The sequence below is a fragment of the Microtus oregoni genome, unplaced genomic scaffold, assembly GCF_018167655.1.
Source record: "Microtus oregoni isolate MIOR12 unplaced genomic scaffold, Mior012 000006F_ref0000085, whole genome shotgun sequence".
Taxonomy (NCBI): domain Eukaryota; kingdom Metazoa; phylum Chordata; class Mammalia; order Rodentia; family Cricetidae; genus Microtus; species Microtus oregoni.
The window spans coordinates 12,921,846-12,947,215 of record NW_024543065.1 but is presented as its reverse complement, the minus strand read 5'-3'; the positions used below and the strand labels follow the sequence as shown (position 1 = coordinate 12,947,215).

At 42.5% G+C, this 25,370-nt stretch overlaps 1 protein-coding gene across 3 annotated transcripts in view; it reads left to right on the top strand.

Moving 5' to 3' along the window:
* The first annotated feature begins 10,603 nt into the window (after positions 1-10,603).
* Positions 10,604-25,370, top strand: part of Tpd52l1 (TPD52 like 1) — a 101,593-nt gene continuing 86,826 nt past the window's right edge. For all 3 annotated transcript variants that reach the window (XM_041654932.1, XM_041654931.1, XM_041654933.1), the window contains exon 1: positions 10,604-10,823. In XM_041654932.1, the coding sequence (XP_041510866.1) occupies positions 10,805-10,823 (19 nt within the window). In that variant the 5' untranslated portion in view covers positions 10,604-10,804. The remainder of the gene's footprint in view (positions 10,824-25,370) is intronic.

Here is a 25,370-nt window from a genome sequence, read left to right as displayed (position 1 = left end):
AGGTGTACAATCCCCTTGAAACTGGAGTTATAGGCAGTTATTAGCTGACATGTGCATGCTGGGAATTGAACCTGGGTCCTCTGGAAGAGCAGTCAGTACTGAGCCCCAATTAGATGGTTTCTTAATCTTCTATGTATTCTTATTTAAAGCTTTGACTGATAAATGCACATGCACACATATGATACACAATTGAGTTTGCTTTGCTTTCACTTCATTTAGGACATTTCTATTTGCACTAATATGTTGTCATAATTTTTTTCCCTATGAATACTCTTTTTAAAAGTTTCTTTTGTTTTTGTTGTTGTTGTTAATGTGTAGTGAAGAGGCGAGCAGGCCTGCTTTTCATCCTGCCCGGCTCCCTCATGGCTAGTTTAGCCCTGGAAATAACACACAAACTGTATTCATTTAAACACTGCCTGGCCCATTAGATCCAGCCTCTTATTGGCTAATTCTCACATCTTTATTAACCCATTTCTAATAATGTGTGTAGCACCACAAAGTGGAGGTTTACTGGGAAAGATTCAGCATGTCTGACCTGGCGGCTGGCTCCAAGGCATCTGTCTCAGAGTGGAGAGTCATGGTGATTGCCTCACTTCCCTTCTTCCCAGCATTCTGTTCTGTTTACTCCACTTACCTAATTTTCTGTCCTATCAAAGGGCCATGGCAGTTTCTTTATTAACCAATGAAAGTAACACATAGACAGATGACCCTCCTCCATCATTAATGTTTTTGATTTACCAGCTTTTCCAGGTGATTGGCTTATTGATTCATTGTAGGAACACTCCCTGGAGAATGGAGCCCTCTCTTTCACCCATTATCCAGGACGAGTACTCTCCACCCAGGAAGAGTGGCCCCCAAAGGAGATCACATGAAGATGTTTTCTGCACGAGTCTGTACACGGCTTTATCCGAAAAGCCGATGAACAGGTTAGCAAGAAAATCAAAGATCATGGTGCTTATAGGAATTTTTAATTCCACATGATTTTTTTAAGTCCTTATTAATTATGGTTTCTTCTTCATCTACAGTGTGCTACAATACAGGGAAATCCACAGAATTTTAAATTGCAACTTTAAGTATTTCAGTCGTTTTCAGTTTGTGAAACCGAAAGCTTTTATTACTCACATGGTCAGTCCTCCAGCAGAGCTGGTTTTCTGGCTGGTCTCTAACTAAGGCAAACCCTGCACACCAAGCCACCCCCTTAACTTTGGTGCAAGCTGGTGTAGGAGCTTCCAAGCCCCTGTTCTTATGACCTTTGGCACAGTTCATGTGATTAGTTTATTTCTTCTAGTGTGCTTATTTAAGACCCAGTTTAGACTCTTTCAGAAAGTTACATGTCCAAATGAGAAAATTGCTCTTGTATTGACTAAACAATTTCTAGCCACTTTTCACTGTCATTTGCGATCGATCTTGTCACCATGGACAACAGAATGAGTAGACTGTCTCTAAGATAGTGCCCAAGTGTAGATGGAGACTGCTCATTCCTTTACTGGCCTCCCAGACCCGAATAATAACACAGAAACTATATTAATTACAACACTGTTTGGCTAATGACTCTAGCATATTCCTAGCTAGCTCTCACATCTCAAGTTAATCCATTTTTATTAATCTGTGTATCATCATTAGGCTATGGCTTACTGAGCAAGGTTCTGGTGTTTGTCTCCTACAGCTGCTATATGGTGTCTCCCCAACCCTGCCTGCTTTCTCTTTATATCTCTGTTTGGATTTCCTACCTGACTTTACTAAGTCATTGGCCAAAACAGATTCTTTAATAACCAATTATAATAAAACATAATTTATTATATACTCATAGCATACAGAGGGGAATCCCACATCAGCCCAAGTTTCTACTCACCAAAATAAATGAGTACCCTGGTTGTTTTAGTACTCCTTAAGGATCTTATTAATAATGTCTGTGATGTTCTATTTAACCTTTCTTTGCATTTTTAGGGTGAATTATGGTGACTCCAGAACTGTACATTGGTGTTTGAAAAAGAACCTGACAACAGCTGTCTTTTCTGTTTGTCTTCTTAGAATGCTACAATAATGGGGCTAGGACTCAGGATTCAATTCGCAGCACCCACATGGCAGCTTGAAATTGTCTGTAACTAACTCCAATTCCAGGGAATCTGACACTTTCACACCAATGAACATAAAATAAAATAAAATAAAATAATAATGAATGGCACAGTAACATCCACCTGTCTAGAGGTTCAACTGTGCAAGGGAAGCCCTTAAGGCAACTGTCCTCCAGTCAACAAAGAACAAGAGAGACCCATACAGAGATAGTGTTCCATTCAGCAAAGAGCCACCCTGAAGCTGAAACAAATCAGACCTTTGTGTTGTGGGATATTTGTATGCTATGTGAGAACGTATTGCTGTGATTGGCGTATTGTAAAGCCGAACAGCCAATAGCTATGCAGGAGGTATAGGCAGTACTTCCGGGCAGAGAAAGAGACAGGAGGAGATGAACCTAGGCACATTAGAGATGCCAGTGGGTCTCTAAGGAAGTTGGACATATGGTACAGATCAGAGATAACCAAGCCACACAACAGAACTTAAGTTAAAATAAATGAGTAATACAAGTTATAAGATCTAGTGGGATAAGCCTAAGCTAAGGACAAGCTTTCCTAATTAATAATAAACCTCTGTGTGGTTATTCGTGAGCTGGCAGTCCCCAGAAAAAAACTCTACCTATACCTTTGAATAAATAAACAAATTTTTAAGAAGTAGGAATAAATAAATCATGGGGTACATGATAGACAACTTTATCTTCTACTCTGTCTTTATGTGCCTCCCCTTTGGTGGTCCTTATTCCCATCACCTCTGCTACATTGTGTACCTACTAACCTTGGTTGCATCAAATTTCCTCCTCCTCCTCTTCCCCTAGCTCCTCCTCCTCCTCCTTGTCCCCTAGTTTCTATTCCTCCTCTTCTCCCTCCTCTTCCTCCTCTTCCCCCTCCTTCTCCTCTTCCTTCTTGTTTTCCTCAAGACTCAAACATGCTAGGCACACAAAGATATATATGTCTTCTGCCCCTTTAGGACAGTTATTTTAATATTGAGACAGACTATTGATAAGTTTCTCAGGCTGGCCTCAAATCATTCTGTAGCTCAGGCAGATCCTCAACTTGTCCTCTTTTGGCCGCAGCCTCCCAAGTAGTGGAGATCACAGACCTGAACCACCAGGTTCAGCGTCTTTTTATCCTAGGTGCTGCTTAAATATTTGAACATTTTTTTAAAGTAACAAAAACTAAGCAGAAAATGTGTGTGTGTGTGTATGTGTGTATCTCAAAGAAAGCCTGAGTTTTTTTTAAATTTATTTATTTATTATGTCTACATTGTACCTCCTGCATGTACATCTCCATGCCAGAAGAAGGCACCAGATCTCATTACAGATGGTTGTGAGCCACCATGTGGTTACTGGGAATTGAACTTATGACCTCTGGAACTCTTAACCTCTGAGCCATCTCTCCAGCCCCAGAAGGTATATTTTAAAAATAAACAAAAATGCATGCACCCGGAGCACATATGGGAATTCTGTCTTTGACAGGTCAAAATTCCTAGCCAAAGGCCCAAATAAGCATCAACATTCCAATCTTCTTGGTTGCCTATCTCTCAAGAAAAACATTGGATGAAGAGACTAACTACTTTAGCATTGAATGTGCCTCTTTGTGGGCAGATCTGACTTACCTCTGTGAGATGAAAAAGAAAACAAAAACAGCCAGAAGAATTTCCAGTACTTTCCTCATGCAGAGGTCCAAAGCAATAACCACACCAGCCGTTCTTCCTTCTCTTTCTGTTTAAGAAAGAGGTGAAGTATTGGAGAAATGGCCCCATGTTTAAGGGTATGTACTGCTTTCCCCAAAAGAGTACCTGAGGTCATTTCCCAGCACCCATGTCCAACTGCTCACAACAGTCTATAACACCAGCTTGGGATATCTGGTGCCTCTGGCCTAGGACATCTGCAATCAGATGTACACATGTTCACACATACATACAATTAAAATAATAAATAAATCTTAAAAAAATAAAGAGGAAAAGCTTCTCTCATGCCTTCTTGTCAAAGCATCTGTGTCAGAAGTAGGTGGCACAGGAGACAGGAGAATTCCAAGAGCTTTTTGTGAGAAAGAAGGCAACCCTGCCCCCCCCATCCCTGACCCCAGCCCCAAACCCCATACCAGGCAAGCAGGACACTGTGTTTTGCAGGTATCCCTTCAGCACATGGAAATCATTTCTGCCCATAATGATTCAATCTTCAAGACAGAAACAAAGGTGCAGCCCTAGCCTGGAAGACACTTTGCCTGTGAGGATACTGTGACAATGTGTGCAGAAAGTTTTGATTGATTGTCACAGTGTTATAGCAGCTATTGGGCAGGTGTCCATGATGTCCCTAAACATCCTAAAATGTAACAAAGAATTATTCAGGAAGTGTAAACAGCACCAAGGGCTCAAAACACCACACTGAAATTTTGTAAAGCCAATGCACTTTAGAGAGTGCAATTTGAAAGTGACTGTATAGGGGATGGTCTTAGAGGTATACAATTAAACAGTCTCTCTTTAATGAGAAAGGAAGTACTTTATCCTCTGAATTGTCTGGACATCTATGTATAATTTGTAGATTAATGAATATGTTCAGAAATACTGGTGGAACTTAGAGAAAACAAGATTGGCTCACTAACTAGGTGCTGGGAGAAGCATTTTATATAATGTACTCAGTCTAATGATGAGTCACAATTTACTGATGAATAGACATGAAATGATTTTTCTGTGTGTGTGACAATCATTCCCTCAATTGCTTAATAGTGTCTGTCTTTCAGGCAGGTGCCAGATTCACCTATCTTTGTAGTTTGGACCCATTAGTTTTCTGTTGGAATGATGGGGGATGTCCCTTTGTATGCTGAGAATATGTTTTATTACCACTGGTTAATAAAGAAGCTGCTTTGGGCTATGGCAGGATAGAATACAGCTAGGCAGGAAATGCAAAGAGCTATGAAGAGAAAGAAGGCAGGATCAGGGTGATGCTAGGTAGCCACCAAAGAAGAAAGATGCCAGAATATTACGAGTAGGTAGGCTACAGCTACATGGTGATACACAGATTAGTAAAAATGGGTTAATTTAAATTATAAGACCTAGTTAGTAATAAGCCTGAGTTAATGGGCCGAACAGTTTGTAATTAATATAAGTTTTTGTGTGATTACTCGGGAAATTAAAATGCAGCCAGCAGTTACATTGGAATACCATTTAAATGATTTAGGAAACTTTATTGTAAAGTAAATCTCTCTAGTTTCTCTCAGAACATTCTCTCTCTCTCTCTCTCTCTCTCTCTCTCTCTCCCCGTCTCTCCCTCTCTCTCTGGTTTTGATTTTTAGGTTCCATTGCCCTACTCCCTTTGAGGTAATAACAGTTCCTCTTTGCCTTATGAGCAGAGTGGGCATTGTATGGAAGGGAAAGCCCCAAGTGAAACCATAATTTAGCTTGATGATGCTGAGAGCCTGTTTACTTACAAGCAATTCCCTTAGATACTGGTAAGTCCTAAGCTAACAGCCTTTGTCCTTCTCATTTGGTATTTACTTACATCTTGTTTTCCTATTTTGGTTGTCCTGGTGAGTCTGAAGCCCACACATCACCCCTGGCCTTTACAGACAACTGTGTGGCTGGTGGACTTCCACTCTCTGTCCTTTCCAGAACTGAAGATTTGCAGAGATAGGAAAAGCAATGAAGGCCCTCTTCAGGAGCCCATGTGACCTCTCTTCTGTTCCTTTTGCCCTACCTAGATGCACCTGCATGTGAGGTCAGGGAGTCTTTGGGAGGCAAAGGTTCAAGCCAGATACCACTTTCCTTCCCCTTTATGTAGCCTGTCTTAGCTCAGTGAAGAATTCTGTGGCTCCACAAATGTTCTTTCACCAGGCACCCTCATGAAGAAACTCTGGCCAGCTTATGCATGGTGGGCATGACTCTGGCAGGCCCTTCTCCTCTCTCCCATTCCCTCTCCCTTGCTAAAAAAATCATTAAATTGCATTCCTAAAGCTATCCACCCAGGTCTATTCCCTTATTTGGCCACTTCCTCCTCCTGAGGCTTACTACCAAGGTTATTGCAGTCCAGCAATCAAAAGCCTCTTTTGCCTTACCTAATTAACATGCTCATTAAAATGAAACACCTGATCCTAACATGGGGTTCCCCCTTTTACCTTTTTAAACTGCAGTTTATCTATTGCCATGTCTGTCTCCCATCTCTCCAGTCCTTTGTTCTTCAGGGGCATATACCCTTCCCTTCCTCCCTTGTTCCCATTCCTTCCTTCCTTGTCCTCTACTCCTGTCTTTGTCTCTTTTTCCTTCCTCTGTCTGTCTGCGAGACTTGGGAGTCCTGAGCCGATACTTTTCCTTTCCCTCAGGGTGTCATTGGTTGCCCACTGGTTCTCTCTCCCTCTAACTTCACAGCCCACACGGAGCTCAGGGAGCACATCCGGGTTGTTTTTCTACACTGCTTGAAAGGGCGGAGACTTATAAAAAGCGTTCTGTCCATCACAGAGTTGCTAAAAGCAGGAGTGAAGGGTCATAAAGAGCAGTCAGGGCCCCGCCTTCTCTGGCACAGGCTGAGGAAGGACGGATGAGTGAGACACAGATTGACTCACATCTGGATTTTCTTTATTCACCTCTGTCTCTTCCAGTTTCTCTGCCCTCTCCAGTTCCTCCACATTTAGGGGCAAATATCTTCACTTTTTCTGTTCACACTTCTTTCTCTTTATGTCTATTTACCTGAGGGACAGCATTTAATTTAACCTGGAGAATCAGCATCTCTCATCTTTGCTGTGGACAATATCTAACAGTCGTTCTCCATCTTGGGAGACCATTGATATTACCTAGGGAGCTTCCCAACTGTAATTAAATTCGATTCACTGGAATGTGAACCCAGGCACAGAAATGATGCAAATCCCCTCATTCGGTCCCCTCAGGATGCTGGGAATCAGTGCTTCAGAAGTGTGAGTGACATGGGGATGGAGAACAAACACATCAATGGATACCACAGAATGCAGAAAGCCAGGCACAGACAGGCTGAGAAACTTACAGAGGCTGCACAGATGGCCATTTTCAGAGTGGGACTCTAATGTCACCCCAGAGCTCTGGCTCTCTATCTATTCATTAGTTAGGCGAATGGGTCAGAGCCACTGTATTTTTGCCTGCCCTTTCCAATCTTTCACCTCACTTCTCATCCCCACCCACATCCCATGCATGCTCTCAGCACTGTACGTCATGAGTGGCCTAGAGCTGCTTCAGGCCAGTTCACCTTCCCTTTGGACACTGATGCCATCCGCTTCCTCATTGCCTCTTCAGAATGACCCTCTCAGAGTGATCCAGAATTCACTGACTCAGACTCACACCTGAGTGTTGTGCACCGTGTGTAAAATGATGAGGAAGATGAAGGATGAGGTGACTGCTTGCTTCAGCTTTCAAGAGGCCGATGATCTCCAAGTAATATAATTTAATTTATAGTTGAAAAGCTCTCTAGGTAATGTTGATGGTCTCCCAAGATTGAGAAGGACTGTTAGATATTGTCCACAGCAAAGATGAAAGGTAGTGATTCTCCAGTTTAAATTAAAATGCTGCCCTTCAGGTAAATAGACACAGAGAGAAAGAAACGTGGAAAGGAGAGGGAAGGTTTTGAACTGTCAGCCTCTTAAGTGTCTTCTCTCAGCTAAGCCACAGCTTGGTGGTGTTGTGGTTCGAATATAAACTCACCTCCAGAAGTTCATGCTTTTGAACTCTTCATCTCCAGCTGGTAGTACTGATTTGTAAACTGTGGAATCTTTGAGGAGACGACCTTAGACTGGAGGAAGGGAGTGAGGAAGGCAAGCCTTGTGGGCTAAAGCCAAGCCACATATGATAGATTGGCCCTCGCTCTCCTCCCTGTCCCCCACCCCCTGCATCCGGTATGCTAATATGTAAGCAAACAGCCTCACCCTTCTGGTACAGCCATCTACACACACCCTGTCTCTGCCTTTGTGGAATGTGTCCCCTCACACCTTGCGACAAAATGGAGTTCTTTTCCATTAAGTCGCTTCTTGTCTGGTGTCTGTTCACAGTGACAATAAAGGACACAAATACAGGGGTAACACAACTTACTTGGATAATGTCATACTTCAAGACCCAGCTGAGGTCAAAGAATCAGTTTATCCTTCCTTCTCAATAGATCCTGAACCCTTTGAAAAGGATGGGGAGAATCAGATCCTTCATTTGTTGCCTTGGAATCTGGCCAAATTCCTGGCACAAAGAACAAATGCCAAGTCTTATGATCATTAAAAAAAAAGAACAACATGTTAAAAGGGGCCATAGCTCAAGGTTTTAGCAGTCAGAATGATTCAGAGTTCAGATGAGGGGAGATGACTTAAGCAAAAAAGTCAGGAACTACTTTTAGCTCACTTTAACAGCTGGGAATCAACTATATATAACCTGATGTTTAATTTCTAGGATTAAGAAGACCAGGACAACTGAATAACAAGTGATTTAGCTACCCAGTTGCCACTCTATATCTGCCTGGTCATTTTCACTAACAGTCCTTAAGATAAATGCCAATAAAATGATTACATACCTCTGAGATCTTCAACACAAAACTGAGAAAACAAAACAAAACAAACACTGATATGTTTGTGTACAAGCAAAGATGCCGTTGGTATGCTTTTTTTAAAATTTTACTCAAATTTTGTATTCATAGTAAACAGCAAGGATTGTAGACACAATCTTATGTTTTGGACACTAGCTTAGTGTACAGAAGCGACCTTTCCACACACTAAGATGTTCTCCTGTTTCTTTTCCTTTTTTGCCATTTTTTTTTCTTTTTTGAAATTGATTTTACTAAGCTGTACATTTTTCTCTGCTCCCCTCAGTATACTTTTCCCCCCAAGGAAAAGTACATGTTTTCATTTATATTGATTAGCCTGGAATTTTGAGAATAACTTGGGTATGGATAAAATATAGCTTACTGATTGCTTATTCCCTGTCTGTCCTAAACTGTAAATCTGCGTGAGGCCCTTTGACAGGATTCATGGGAGATATAATAAAGTAATCACCTTCAATCTCGCCAGATTTCCTCATCAGTTTATTAAAGAAAGAGAATAACACTCTCATACCAAAGTGCCAACCATTCAAGACCACACCTAAGAAAACGCTAGATTGTGTTTCACAGATGTTTGTTAGATGCTGAGGTGATGTGGGAGTGATTTTTTATTAATAAAGAAACTGCCTAGACCCATTTGATAGGCCAACCCTTAGGTAGGCAGAGTAAACAGAACGGAATGTTGGGAGAAAGAAGCTGAGTCAGGGAGTCGCCATGATTCTCCCATTCCAGACAGACGCAGGTTAAGATCATTCCTGGTAAGCCAGCTCGTGGCTACACAGATTAATAGAAATGGGTTAGATCAATATGTAAAAGCTAGCCAATAAGAAACTGAAACTAATGGGTCAGGCAGTGTTTAAAAAAATACAGTTTCCGTGTAATTATTTCGGGTAAAGCTAGCTGGGTGGCGGGACACAGCCCGCCGCTCCGTATTACAACACTGAGGAAAGGGAAGGATTCCTGGAAGGTCGGCGGATGGAGGGGAGGTGGGAGCTGTAAGCCATACTCTCTGTTGGCTTTCCAATCAGGTTCGCAGACAAGACCCAGAACAGGACTGAAGTTTTAGTCTTCTCTGAAAAGGACTTCCTCACCAACCCAGCAGCACAACATATAAGCTTTTGGATATCAAGGAATATGTCCTGTCAGTGTGTTTTAGGTTTGTGGTTCTACATTCCTTCTCACTCAGATTTGCTTATAACACCGAACTCCATTATCCCAGCTTTTTTTTTTTTTTTCCCCCCGAGACCGTGTTTCTCTGTAGCTTGGGTGCCTGTTGTCCTGGAACTCCCTCCGAAAACCAGGCTGGCCTCAAACTCAGAGAGATCCGCCTGTCTCTGCCTCCTGAGTACTGGAATTAAAGAAGTGAACTACCACCGCCAGGCTACCCTGGCACTTCCTTTGTCATTTGGAGTCATACACAAAAGTCTCAGAGTATTGTAGCCCCCCGTATCAGGAAGCCAGATAAGACTGCTCAACATTATGATATCGGCTCTCATTTGGTTGCTTTTCTTTCTTACTTTTGCGTGAGGCTGGATCCAGGCCCAGCACTAGCATGTTGTCGGGTGTCCCTAAGTGCAATAGCCTGTGCTGAACTTTACAGCGGAAGTCTACATATTACATAACCTTAATAAACTGCCTTTAGGTCCGAGGTATAGTGGCGTGTGCTCAATGTTAAATGAAACAGTAACATCAAGGTTCCTTTAAATAGGCATATTAAAAAAAAGTTATGTAATGGTCAGTTGACAAAAATATGGTACTAGGGCTCCCAGCAACCTAACACTACTTTCTCCACCAGGGTCAGTGGTACCCCTACACTCCTTACCTTCCTCTGGCCATAGCCTTTGTCTCCTGTATTGCCTGCCTCTGGGCCAAGTAGGGTTGTCAGGGCATTTGTGGAGGTGGAGGGGAAGCCTCCCTCTTTGTGAGCAGAGCGGCCGGCAGGTGGCGCCCGACCTGCCGTTCTTGGCAGCGCTCTGTGGACCAGGTGGACTGGAAGGGGCGGAGGTATCCAGAAGCGGCCAGTGGTGGCTGCCCGCAGTCCCCCACCCCCTCCACGCAGAGCTCCCGACACGCGCGCCTGGAGAGGGCCCAAGAGCGGCGGCAGGGCTAGCTGTCTTCCGAGCTCCGGCACCGCTGCCATCTGCTCTACGAGACGTCCGCGTGTCCCCCGCGGCTCACAGCTCCACGTCGGCCACCATGGAGGCGCAGGCACAAGGTGGGTGGTCGCCACGTCGCCCGAGGTCTGGTCCCGAGCTGCACAGAGAGACGCTTTGCCTACACTAGCTAACTTTACTCCTGGTCCTATGGGGACATCCTATGTGTACGGAACTCCGCGCCTACGCGCGCCTTCGGGGTGACGCTTGCATCCCTAGCTGAATTCGGTATTTGCTGTGGGGTTGGGGACCAGGGAAGAGGTCAGGGACCCGGAAACGGAGTAGCCCTCCTGCAGGGATTGTGTCCCTGTCCGCACTACCCCTTTCCTTCCCACAGTCAGTCGCCCCCACTTCCTTTCCGTAGAGGGTGCCCAAAGGACCTGTTGTGCCGGCTCGGGACCGTTGCGCTCGTCTTCCCCGGGGAGCGGGATCCTCGGGACTCTCGCCGTGGGCTCTTGTCCTTCGGTTCATAAGTGCGAGCGGGGCGGGGGATGGCGGGGGGAGGGAGGCGCGAGATATGTGTGACCTGGACGCGCGGCAAGGTGGTGGCTCTGTGTCCCTACTATGCGAGGGCTGAGGCAGGAGGATTGGCCTTGAAAGGCAAGAGAGCTTTACAACCCCTCCCTCCCCACCCCCACCTCCAGATTGATAACCACGTCCCGGTTCCCCTCCACACACCCCCCCCAATCAGGGATAGGTCTCTATCTGCTAGCCGCACTGGGCGCCAGTCTTAATTAAGGGCTGTCCGCCCCCCTCCGCGCGCTCTGTCTGTGCTCCGGTGTCCTTCAAGAATATGAGTAAAGGATCAGAGGTGGGCAAGTGTGAAGTGAGGAAGAGTGTACCCAGGGGTACACTTTGGAAGCAACGCTCAGAAATAATGGCTTGCGTTTACACCATCAGGACCACCGTTCTTAACACTAAGGAATTCTGTGGTGCCTTTTAAATACATCAAATCCTAGAAGAAGAAAAAAGTAAGGTCATATACTTGGGTTCTAGGGGAAACGCCGTTTGGCAGGGCTAGGTCTGGAGTCATTGACCCGGTCGCTGCCAGGACCGTTGTAGGAACAGCATGAACCATACTCCTCCTTGGTTCCATCAGCCAAGGTTCTGCCAGGAAGCTGCAGCTTCCAGTACCCCGCCCCGCTATTATCTTAACAGGAAAGGAGAGTGCAATTAAGATGGAAGGAATTGTTTAATTACTTAAGGAAGCCTATCCCGGACCCTGGAGGGAAACTGTAAGGTCACCTGGAAGAGTCTTGTAATGGGAAAGTTTGGGCTAAACCCTCCAGAGCATGAACAAGTGCGCATGTGCAGCCAGTGGGGAATGCGAGGTCAGTGGATGCAGAATTACTCTGGAAGCATCAGAAAGGATTAAGAGGGAGTCTGCCAAACCACTGCTAGACTAAAAAGGTTCTTTCTTGAGGCAGGCCACGTGCTCAGTTGTGAGGCAGAGTGGGAGGGGTCTGTGGAGGATGCGAAACTGCCCAGATACTGAAGATGACCCGGTATTGCGAGTAAACTGACAGCAGAGTTCTTTGAGGAAACTTGCATGGAACAAAAGCTTGCAGATGGGCCTTAGAGAAGCTTCCTCCTGGCTGCTGGCGAGTGGAGAGTCTTGGATGAAGGTCAAATTAAAAAGCAGGTGTCCCAGTCTTTGTGTCTGAGCTGAAGCAGACGCGGACAATCCCGGAGCTTTCCAACCTGACTTTCAGATTAGGATACATTCATCTCTAGGTATTTGTGGAAAATTGGCTCCAGGACCCTCCTAAAGACCCCACAATCACCGTCAGAGAGATGACTCAGTGGTTAAAGCCTGTACTGCTCCTGCAGAGGATGCTTAGGACCAAGCTTATTTGGTCCTCCATCTACATATACATGAGGGGATAACAACTGCTTGTAACTCCAGCTCCAGGGGAATCAGATGCCCTCTTCTGGTCTCTGTGCGAACACACACACATACAAGCATGCATGCATGCACATGCATGCGCGCGCACACACATACACACACACAAGCTTAAAAACATCAAAACCCGAGGAGGTTGAAATCTGTTGTATGTCTGCATAAGAACTCTTATACATCCCCTATATACTTTCATTTGTCTCCAGATCATTTATAAAACTGATCCAACCAAATGTCATGAAAATAGCTATTATATATATACACAATTAACTTATATATATGTATATATAGTTAACCTATATATTAATTACTATGGCAAAAGGTCCATATATGTTCAGGTAGTTTTATCAAGTATTATTTATCTGTACTTGATTACATTCAAGATCCCATATCAGTCATTTTGGAATCCCTGAGGCCTAAGCATGAGTGTGCTTGAAAGCTATCTAAGCGATTCTATTATTCAATAAGGTAGGGAAAGAATTATGTTAATTAAAATGCACCGTCCCAAATTCTGAAGACATCTGAAACTGTAGACCAAGAACTACCAATGTTACTAGCTTGCTTTATCTATGAGCAATCATTCCAATGCTTCCTTCTTCCAAATACAGTATCGGGAAGAACAAAGCCAGGATTGAGTCCTACCCCATGGAACTTACAGTAGAGAGTGAGATGGTTATTCATCTGGCGCTTGCCTCACAAACCAAAATGTAAAATCACCACATTCTAATCATGGGAAAGTGTACGGTGTACTACAATGAAAGCATGGGCTTTAGGTCTGGCGGTCAATAGTCAAACTAGCTTAGGCTGTTTCTTTTGTCTCTGTCTCTAGTCCCCATGCTTTATACACATTGACTCACACTGTGTGCATAGTCCCTGAGGAGGTAGGTACATTTGTTGTTCCCATTTTGCAGAGGAGATGGGACAGAAGCTAGATTCCTTGTTTATGGATAAACAGGCAAGCAGCAGCGAAGTTGGTGCTTTGAGTGCCCATTCCAGTCAGACCCTGGACTTCTAAAGGAAAGGTAGAAACCAAGTCTTAACTTTAGCTGCCCTATGACCCTCTCCCCTCTGCCCTCCTGGCTGAATGAAACTAAATTGAACACTCAATGGGTGTTTGCTCTTTGATTCTAAAATAGACCTGTGGTTTCCAAGGTGCAGGCTTCTACCCTTGGTTTATTTTAGAATTTTCTGGACTGGAGAGGGTTTATCTTTCTTCCCCCTTTCTCTTTCTTTTTCTAAATCTAAAGGAAAGCAAATGTGCACGAGATGAGACCGCATCCAATGACTAGAGCCCTTTGCTGCACACAATGCTATAGATCTGTGTGGTCCATGCAGCTCAGAAATGCATAAGCAGGTCTTTGAAAGTCTCCTTTGGAGCGAAATTCTCCAAACATGTTCATTGGCTTTGTGAAAGAGCAAATTGCTTCCTGCAAAACAAGAAGGCACACTGAGGAGCTGGTAGGTGGGGAGCAGAGGGATCATGAGTGGGCAACTTTCTGAGAAGGGGCTGGTGAGCAGAGGGCAATGGGAAACCCTCAAGAGCACAGCCCTGTTTGCTGCTTTTCACTGGCCATGGAGAAGTTTACCTTCACAGAGTTGCTATACAGTCTCTGACATAGCATGGTCCCATGGCGTTCAGTACTGTATCAAAGTCTGAATTTTGATCTCAGCCTGATTGAGTACAGAATTTATTATGGGTTTGGTATGGACTGTCTCCCTCCAGCCTTGTATGTTGAAGGCTTGATTTCTCTGTGGTGTTTGCAGTCATTGAGAGGTGGTTCGATCTTGAAGACTGTAGCTTAATCAATGTGTTAATCAGTTGATGGGTTCATAATTTGATGGCAGGACTGGGAGTTAGTGGGAGGTGGGACCCAGATAAGGAAGTGGGTCCCTTAGTAATGGTAGCCTGAAAGTCTAACTCTTCAAGGCCACCTCTCAGGTTCGAGGAAGAAGTCCTCAATGAAGCGAAACTGAGCTTATCTTCTATCTGAGGGTAAAGACTCACATACACGATCTGAGGGTCACGTTCTTCATCATTCTGTAGCTCTTGTTCCGCCTCCACAGCTTCTAGGTCTCCATTATTTTAATTCACTGTTCCAATTGCTTCTTTGTTCACCTGGCTTAAATGCATTTTTTTTTACAGGAAGCTTAGGCAATAAGAAAAAAGTTACAAGAATTACATCTCATTGGTCACAGCACATTCCTTGGGTAAATCATGAGCTGAACATGATGGTAACACAGGGTTTCAAGATTCCAGGTGTAAGACTGACCAGAGGCTGGTTGCACAGTGCCCGGGTGAGACAAGCTACAGAGAGATCTGTACAGAGAGTCTGGTCTTATCAGCCAGACTTGGCAAGTGAAGAACTAGTCTGATTTTTTTTTTAGGTTGCTTTGTGTTAGTAACCCTGACTAGACATCTGCAACTCTGATCTTGTGCACATGTGTAACGTTTTAAACTTATGATCCATTTACAGAAACATTCAGTCTAGTTTGAACTTGCTCCGAAGTAAAACTGAGCAATTGTGTTAGTCTGTGTAAAAGGAACAAAATGGGCTTTTAAGTGTCTTACAGTCCTTGTGGGACAATAGATCTAGTTATGAAGCATGTCATAGAATATTTTCTGTACAGCAAAATTATTCAGATCAATGAGAAGTCATCTTCCTTACTATCCATAGATAAATGTGCCCATACAAATGAGATGCAATCATGAGACTACACATACACATCATATGAAATTACACCCTACAATGCAGGTATTGGGGAGACACCAAAACTGCGTTAGCAAGTGTGAAATTATGGACATGAGCAACAGTTTCCAGAGTTGGTGCTCCCATAGGCCCTGCCTGGACAGGATTCTCCTCCATCTGAGAACCATTCCTCTGGTGGGTCAACATCAGAACACTAGTTGTCACCTGCTGTGTACATCCACAGCCCTGAGACTCTTCCAGTGATTGGAACCCTGCTCTGCTTCCTGCTTGTAGTGAGGCAAGCTGCTGTGTTCACCTGTGTTCTAACTGCCCCGATATTCTGCCCCATCACGGGCCAACAGCAATAGAGCAAACTGACCATGGATGAAAATTCCTGAATCCATGATCCTAAATAATTTTTTTTTCAAGCCACAAGTTGTTTCCTCAAAGTACTTTGTGACAGCAGAGAATGTTAACTGTCCCACAATATTCTGATAACTAGACAGCCATATATAATTTCTAGTCAACCACTTGACAAGGGAAACAGCTGACACTCTGCAAGGAGTAATTTTTACTGAGCTATGATGTTTATTAGTTGAAATGGCTTCAAATTCTTCTCATCATACAGCATTTTCAATTTATGATGTCTGTATTGGGGTGTAGCCCCATAGTTAAACTGAGAAACGCCAGGAGTAATGGAATTTGGATAGGATTACAGTATACTCCTGAAACATGAGGTAGCCATTTAAAACCGAAGTTCCTGATCCCTTTCAACTGTACCTTAATGTTTTATTGCGTCTCTGCTTCTGACTATGGGGAGTCTCTGCCTGCCTCTGACAAAAATGTGTGGTTGGGTTAAGGGCTCACCTGGCTAAATCCAGCTAAATTGCACATCTCAAGAGCCTCAAGTTAACCACATCTAAAATGATAACTTTTTCATATGAATTAATATTCAAAGGTTCCAGAGTTCAGGACCTGGGAGCCATTATTTAGCCTATTGCAATAACTCCTTTTTCTAATCAGACATTTAACTTGGGTTAATTCCTAAAAGCCCATAAATGACTCGAAGTTAGGAAACACTGGATTATTCCACCTGTTTGCAAATCCTATTAACATGACAGTGTCATGTTGACTTATATTATACTTTGCTCGACTCTTGTTCCAGAAAAGACATTACTACACAGTTTATGTAGATATACAAGTAAAATACAAGTCAATATAAATTAGAAATGAATGACAGGATATAAAGGTATGAACAGAAAATGAGGCCAGAAATGGTAACCTGTGAGGTGTACTCAATTGTGTAGTTTTTACTCCATGGAAAGGGAAATCTTCTTTTATAACATTTATTTATTTTATGTGTGTGTGAACATATGTGCCATACATACATGGGGTGTTCAGATGTCAATTTTTGAGTTGGTTCTCTCCTTCCACCATGGGGTTCCCAGGGATTGAACTCAAGTCATCAGACTTGGTGGCAATCACCTTTTTTTATAGACTAGCCACCTAGCTAGTGCCCCCACAAGAATGAGGGAAGACTTCCTTAGTAAACAAAGTTAAGTCATTTTGTTATGGGTAAGTCATTTTGTTACAAAGTAACAAGTATTATTTTCATGGCGAATAGCAGCAGATTTCTATATGATTAAATTACATTAAGAGAAAATGTACATTTTATTCAAAATTTTTGTTTCATTTCAGTCAATATAATCATAAATTTAGAACAATGAAATTTAACTGCTAAAATTTTTATAAGAATTCATGCATGTATCTATTTGTTTTTCTAGTGTGGGGGGGTGCACATATTGCCACAGTGCTCCTGTGGAGGTCAGGAGACATTCTGAGGGAACTGGTCCTCCTGCCATGTGTATTCTGGGGATTAAACTCAATTCATCAAGTGTCTTGATTAGGATTTCTGTTGCTTTGATGAAACATCATGACCCAAAAGCAAAGTTGGGGAGGAAAGGGTTTATTTGGCTTACACTTCAGTAGTCCTTTTTATAACTGAAGGAAGTCAGGACAGGAACTCAAACAGGGATGGATTTCAGAGGCAGGAGCTGATGCAGAGGCCATGGAGAGGTACTACTTACTGACTTGATTCCCATGGCTTGCTCAACCCACCTTCTTATAGAAACCAGGACTAGCAGCCCAGGGATGGCACCACCATCAATGGGCTGGGCCCTCCCCCATTGATCACTGAGTAAATGTCTTACACATGGATCTCATCGAGGCATTTCCTCAACAACTGAGGCTCCTGTCTCTGATGACTCTAGCTTGTGTCAAGTTGGCACACAAAGCTAGCCAGTACATCAGGCTTGGTGGCAAGGACCTTCACCTGCTAAGCTATCTCATATATGTGTGTGTGTGTGTATCTATGTATCTATATATATGGTTGTATTATAAATTCTTGCTACAATTCAAACAGATCTCAAATCAGAAGATAATAATATAGATGTTGTAGCCAGTGGGAGCCCATCTTGAATTGCTCTCCCTAATATATATATATATATATATATATATATATATATATTTAGGTTTCTTAATATTCTGAATAGGCAGGTTCTGTAAACTTTCTTCAAAAAACTTAGAAGCAGATTATCTATTTTGGCAGACATCCTACTTAACAGTATAGGACAACTAATAAACACTTCAGAAAATATTGATTTAGTCAAATAAATATTTCAGCAAATATGTATTGATTGTTATAACAATAACACATATTTTATAAGCACTTGGTTCCAGTAGACATTGGGACATCTATAGTTAAGGTCCTAGAATCAAGGAAACCTGTGTCAATTTTAACTTTGTAATCCTTACCTTAAAATTCAACTGATTCTGGTTAGGTGCTGGTTTCCCTGGGCCTCGACTTCTTCATCATGTGAACGGGAGTTAATATCTCTAATGTTCTAGGGTCATAATGAAATGTCAGTGAGTTAATTTAGTCAAAGTACTTGAAATGGTGCCCTGTGCATGGTAAGCTCTTCGAGAATGTTTGTGGTTGCCTCTCTCAGGCCATGACAAGACCCGCACATGCATTGCTTTGTTGAAATGTGTGTAGGAGCACCATAAGGTAGGTGTCTTTACTTATAGGTCCTTTTCAGAGAGGAAAACTGAAGTGAGAAAGACAAACTTCACTTCCAGTTCTGCTGAACTGGAAATATGTACTTCCCCCAGGGTACTGCACTGTCTCTCAGTGAGGACGCAACTGCACCCCAAACGGTGTAGCAATGAGAGGTTAGCAGAGTCAAAAATTTATCACCATGAGTAATACTTCAGAGAGCTGAAATATGGCTTATTTCCACCCTAGCAGGACTTTTAGAAAGCTAATTAGAACTAATTCACACTGAAAATGGTAACAATACTTTGACTTGTTATGCCCAGTTCAACATTGTGCACACTGAAAACCACATCAGACTTATAAGGAAAGTAATACTGTTTTCGTTGTCTAGGTAAGGATGCAGAATTACAGGATGATTACTTAACTTTTCTCACCTCAGTATGCCAATGTGAACGGGGAAATTTCACAGGGTCCTCCCCCTAGGTGAAGAGCTATAGGAAATCAATGGCTCCTGAGAAAGTGAGAACAGGTTTTCTCTAGAGATGAGCTTTTAAGTAAGGTATCCAACCTGTGTGGCCAGCCCTAAACACATATATGCAACACAAATGGACTCAGTAGAATATATACATCTATGTATAATTGAATAATAATAATAGAAGAAAAGAAGCTCAACAATTTGAGAGGGTGTGAGGAAAGACATGGAAGAGGGAGGGATGGAAATAATTTAGATACAGCAATCATATATAAAATTCTCAAAGTATTTGACTGCATACCTGAGGTTTTACTTGCTTTCTCTATCACCCCTCAAGTCGGCATGCATAGCAATCAATGCACCAAATTGCAAACAATGAACTCACTTTATATCCTGTGTACTCAGAGCAGCTTTCGAAGGGCAGAAGTTAGCTGCACGATTCATTCTGTACTTGGGTGGCATCTAGGTCAAGGAATCTGAAGGTGATTTGGGATCTCTGAGACCTTTGAGAATTTTCTTCCCAGGTTGGGACTGGGCTTATGTGTTTAGGAGGAGCTGGACTGACTACAATGTGTATATTATCATGTTCTGATTGTGGTTAGGATGGTTAGGACCAGTTAGCTGGGTTTGTTCACAGAAGGAAGAATTCTGTTAGATCATCCAACATGTGCTTCACAGAAACAGTACAGAATTTTATCACTAGCTCTAGGAATAGTCAGTTTAAGTAGTTTAAATATTCCACTTGTTTGCCCATATCTATTAATAATGGTGTTTGTGGATTTTATGCTTCTGTGTGTGTGTGTGTGTGTGTGTGTGTGTGTGTGTGTGTGAGAGAGAGAGAGAGAGAGAGAGAGAGAGAGAGAGAATGCATATTTGTGTGTGTGTGTGGCTCAGAAATCTTTCCCTATCCCTCTCCACTGTGTTTTCAAAGCCAAACGCTCTCTAATCTGGTGCTCACCATTTAGGCTAGATTGGCTGTTCCCTAAACCCCTGTCCCTGGGGTTACTGGTATCTAACATTTCACCTGGATGCTGGGGACCTAAATCTGGGTCACTATACTTGAATAGCAGGTACTTTACCTACTGAGCCATCCCCACATCCCGACTCTCAGTACCTTTATAAGAAACTGAAAGTTATAGGATCTTTGTGTTATTTCTGGCAAATGGAATCTGTATTCTTCAGACACTAACTAAAAAGGACAAATTGTAAAACATATCCCCCTTCAAGATTTTGTTTTGCCCTGTGAATATTATAATATATAACAGTTTAGATGAAAAAAATGTTTCATTCATTTAATTATCTCCAATGTATATTAGCAAAATATCCACTTTAATGAAACTGTGGGAAAAAAAAAGAAAAAAGTGATTTACCACTTTTAGCAATGTTTGTGATCATGGTAAAAACAGTGGTTCTCAACTTGTGGGTCTTCACCCTTCAAGGATTGAATGACCCGTTTATAGGGGTTGCCTAACATCGACTTGCATATCAGATATTTATATTATGATTCATAACAGCAACAAAGTGACTGTTATGAAGTAGAAATGAAAATAATTTTATGGTTATGGGTCACCACAACATAAGGAACTGTATTAAAGGGTCACAGCTTTAGAAAGATTGAGAACCACTGGTATAAAGCGACAAGTGAAGAAAGAGGTGTCTGCTTCAGTCACTTGGCTGGCTCTCAATGTATGCAGGTGGTCGCCATTACTGCTGGTTTGGAATTTTTCCAATGATTCTTGGATGCCACTTGTTAAGCTTATTGAGTTATGATGCAATTAAGAACACATGAAAGATGATTGTAAAATGTAAATTTTCAAACATGTCATGCTGCATTCCATCAAATGTCTACAAAAGTAAAATATAATTTACTTAAAATACAGGCATTCAATTAAGAATTATTATTAATATACTGGGGAAGGCAGCAGAACGTTTTGATGTATTCGAATAAAAGTTAGGCTAAAGGAAGCTTTCTGTCCTTAAGTAATGATACATTTTAAAGAGTTTCCCTCAGTGTGTTTTGTGTATAAATGTTGTGCTTTGATATATAAGATGTGAAGTCCCCAGAATAAACCCACAAATCCACAATACTTTTAGTCATCAACAAATTCCTTCTTTTTGCAAAGGACAAAATGAGTACTTCACAGTAACCAGAAAGTACACCATACTGAAAACGTGTGAGTCTGTTTTTGACCTTATTTCCAAAGTTTCCGTGGTTATTTATGTCGTAGAGAAAATTGCCTTTTATTTGACATTGATTTAAAATGTGGGTTCCTCTTCAACTCCTGGAAGAACTGCAAAATGGGATTTTCTTCTTCCAGTTAGAAATGTCTTTTGTCGGCTCTTGGCAAGAGCATCTTGTCAGATTGATCTTGAATGTGGAATTGAGTCACCTGAAAGAAAACGAAAATTTGGGATGAGGAGAGTGAGAGAGACTTCTGCAGATATCTCTCTCAGAGTCTGAATGTTGGGTATCTGTGTTTTTCATTAGTGTCTCCTCTACACATGAATGAACTGAGAGCAGCAATGATGAACGAGAGAGAAAGGAAGCACTGTGTATATTTCTCAACATTTCAGCTTCCAAAATAGATTCATTTCTGCATAATGACATCAGGGAAAGATAATTTCCCTTACTTCACAAGGCAGGCTTGGAGGAAAATTTAGTTCTTGTCCTATGTTATTCCTGTTTAACTGCTGAAGGAGTCCAGGAGGTTCTAAGATATGCGTGTTACTGTACAGCTTGTTTCAAACAACTGGAAGAGAGTCAAGGGTTGAGGGGAATTAGAGTAATGGTGTTTTGAATTCACTTGTTAATAAAGTTGTTGACTTCCTTCCTCAATATATCTGGGAAAAATATTAATTTTCTCAAAGACTTTCATATTATATCTTGCTGTCCAAAATCTCATAGTTAGATGTAAATAGATTTTAGATGTAAATAAATAGAGATTTTGATGACCTTTTCTAATAGGAGAAACAGTAAAACCCATTCATATGTGGCTTAATCCCATGTTTTATGTACTCACCATTAAATCTACTTGATTGCAGCAATGAAGGAATTGGTAACATGAAAATAAATAACTGTATCATAGATGTCCTACCTCAGGTAGACTTGGAGCTCAGTGCCTCTGTTCTGTTGACTCTGGACTAGCATAGAGGTGTATTGCCCTCTTCCCTCAGATGAACCTCTGAACCAGACAGCCCTTATCTTCTCAGATCGTGGTCCACTTTTATAGAGCTCTGTTTTAGCTCAGGTCTCAGAATTTGTCTATTCCTCTTGTCTGGCTCACAAAGTTAAGGAAATTAAGCATTCCATAATGCTGTCTTGTAAGTTATAAATTTGGTTTTTATTTGATTTAAAAAAAGAATTAGGACTCCATTACTTTCTCTCCTCTATTTTCTCTCTCTGTCTCTGTCTCTCTCTCTCAACACCCAATCAATTCACTTGTGACATCTCAGCCAAGTTATAGTTGACTATTATTACTTCACTCCTTTGATTTTCAGTGTCTTAGACTTTCCTCTGCTCCCTCCTCCCTCCTCCCCCCTCTCGTCTCTCCTCCCTCCTCCCACCTCTCCCCTCTCATCTCTCCTCCCTCCTCCACAAACCTCTTCTTTAGCATACCCTAGGACTCAGGCTCAGGCTTTGGTTTGTGTTCTCTTTATGCCTACACTCATTCCCTTGGCCATCTCTTAAATATGGTTTTGGACTCAGTCTACATCTTAAGCACTTGAGATCTTACTTTTCCATCCAGGACCTTGCCCCTCTATTTCAAATGTATCTTGCTGTGTCTGCATATTCAATGAGATGCGACATGTAGATTTCTAGTGTGCAATGCTGACTGTGTTTTCAAAGTCTACTTAGACTCGAGCAACTCTCCCCGTTCCCCTGCTCTGGGCTAGACCAGTATATCTCTCTCCTGTCCTCCTGGGACTTCTTAGGTCTTGGTCTCTCTGGGCCAGACAAGTATATCTCTCTCCTGTCCTTCCAGGACACCTTAGCTCTTGGTCTCTCTGAGCGAGACCAGTATATCTCTCTCCTGTCCTTCCAGGACACCTTAGCTCTTGATCTCTGAGCCAGACCAGTATATCTCTCTCCTGTCCTTCCAGGACACCTTATCTCTTGATCTCTCTGATTTTTCTCGGCTTCTCTTTGGTCTTGAAGTTTCAGCAGAAGCCATCGGATTGACGCTTTTATTCTTTGATCCCTCTACTTCCCCTCCCAAATCTTTCAAGTTCTTCCCTCCCAGCACTCTTCCTCAGATATCCTTCTTGATGGTTTTCTCCCCTTCTTGGATCCTTCTCCAAATACCACTCTCAGCCTGCTCCACAGACCTGGTAGCTGGGGCCATGTTACTGGGAGGCAGTTCTCCATTGGTATCTCAAGCTTGTGCACAGCTCATCTTCTGAGCATTTATGGCTTTTTTTTTTGACAGGTTTCCAAGGTTGCCCCATCATGTGCAGCTCTGGGTGACAGAAGGCGCATTCTTCAAGGGCAGGGTTACTTGCTATTGGCAGGCGTGGAACATATTTGTAGCTCCTCTATAAATCAAGGCCTCCTATTTTAGTGTTGCCCTTCTGCAACACACACCACTGAAGAAACAGACAGACCTGGCCTTCTTCAGTTGATTACATCAGCCTTTGGCATCAGGGCCAGGGAACTGGTACAGCGATGCTATTCTGACGACTGCTATTACTGGGTGTAGGAAGCTGTCTTTCCCTGCAGTCAGCCCGGATGCTGTGTTGCCTTTGTCAGCCTCCGGGAAGCTAGACTGCTCATTTTTCAACCTGAATTAAAGTAACATCTGGCCTTTCAGAATTTCTGACTCTAGTCTTGAATCTTTTTGGCTATCTCCACATTCACCTGCTGTAGTTGTGTGTATGTTTTGTCATTGTTGTTTTAACTCTTTTAACTCTTTGGGGGCCTACTTCACAGCTCCCAAATAAATCACAAGGAGTCTTATTCTTTCTTATGAATGCCCGGCCTTAGCTTGGCTTGTTTCTTGCCAACTTTTCTTAAGATATCCTGTATATCTTTTACCTCTGGGATTTTACCTTTCTCTATTTCTGTATACCTTTCTTTACTTCTTACTCTGTGACTGGCTGTGTAACTCAGTGGCTGACCTCTGGAGTCTTCCTCTCCTCTTTTTCTGGTTTCTTGATCTTTTCTTCCCACGTTTTTCCTCCTATTTAGTCTCTCTGCCTGCCAGCCCCATCTCTCCTTTCTCCTGCCTCGCTATTGGCTGTTCAGCTCTTTATTGGACCACTTAGGTGGCTTAAATAGGAAAAGTAACACAGCATCATAGAGTGAAACAAATGCAACATAAATGAATGCAATACATCTTTGCATCATTAAACAAACATTCCACAGTGTAAACAAATATCACACACCTTTAACTAATATTTTCCAACAATCTACTTCTGTGCAAGCCTTTATTTAAGGTGAGAATTTCTTCTGTTGACCTTGAGCCTTTGTTCTCTTTTCTAGATCATGCCCTGAGTCCCCAAGAGTTTCCTGCTTAAACAGCTCTGCTGTGTTGCCATGTTTACCTGAGCTTCCTATAGGCAGAGCTATAGGTTCGAGAGGAAATGAAGAGCTGGCTGATTTGGGGGTGCTAGGAGTAGATTGAATGTGCAATTTAGGAACTGGTTCTCAACGTGTTTATCAGTATCATGGACTTCACCAGGAAACTTGTTAGAAATGCAAACTTGATGGCCCTACCTTAGGCCAATGAAGTCAGAAACTCTGGGTCTGGGCCACTGATGCAAATTGAACAGTCTGGGACTAGTCCACATTGCACGTGGCTAGTGCTCCAGCCAGTGCTTCTAGCAGACAGAAATTCTCGCTGAGTGCTAGTGGCGATTCTCACACATGCCATCCATCCTGCAGAGCAAAGGCAAGGCTATGGCTTCCCTCCAATCACCAATACAAACGTGGCAGGCGTGCTGAGACGCGGCTACCCTGTCAGCTTCACAGATAAGCAAGCAGTTATCTGTAGAGATTCGCCTGCCAAGGAACTATGGGGTAGCTTGTAGAAACTGACAGCTTTTCTAGGATTTAACTGAGAAAGCAAACACCTCGGTCCTTTAGTTCAGGGGAAAAAAAAAATCTGCAAACTGCCTGTATAAACTTTGGATAGATTTCCCCCTCCCGTGGAGCTGCTAGGTAATCATGCATCCTCTAGCACTTAGTTGTTGCCTTGTGAGACTCTGAACAGAGGACCTAGTTAAGTTGTACCCCAATTTCTGACCTACAGAAACTGATGAAAATGAGTATGTGTTGCTGTAAGCAGAAGCAGCAATCAGTAATTGTTGTACAGAAGTCCATGCAGAGAAAGGACAGGCTGTGAATTTCCCTTGGAAGCCAGCCTTGGTTTCTGCAAGTGTGATTGACAGTTGTGTTCTGGTACATGTTTTCTATGCACACACACTTAATATTTCCCTCCTCCACTCTTTGTAGTTGCCTTCCATTTAATGTGCTCTATAGTTTAAATTTATTCTGTT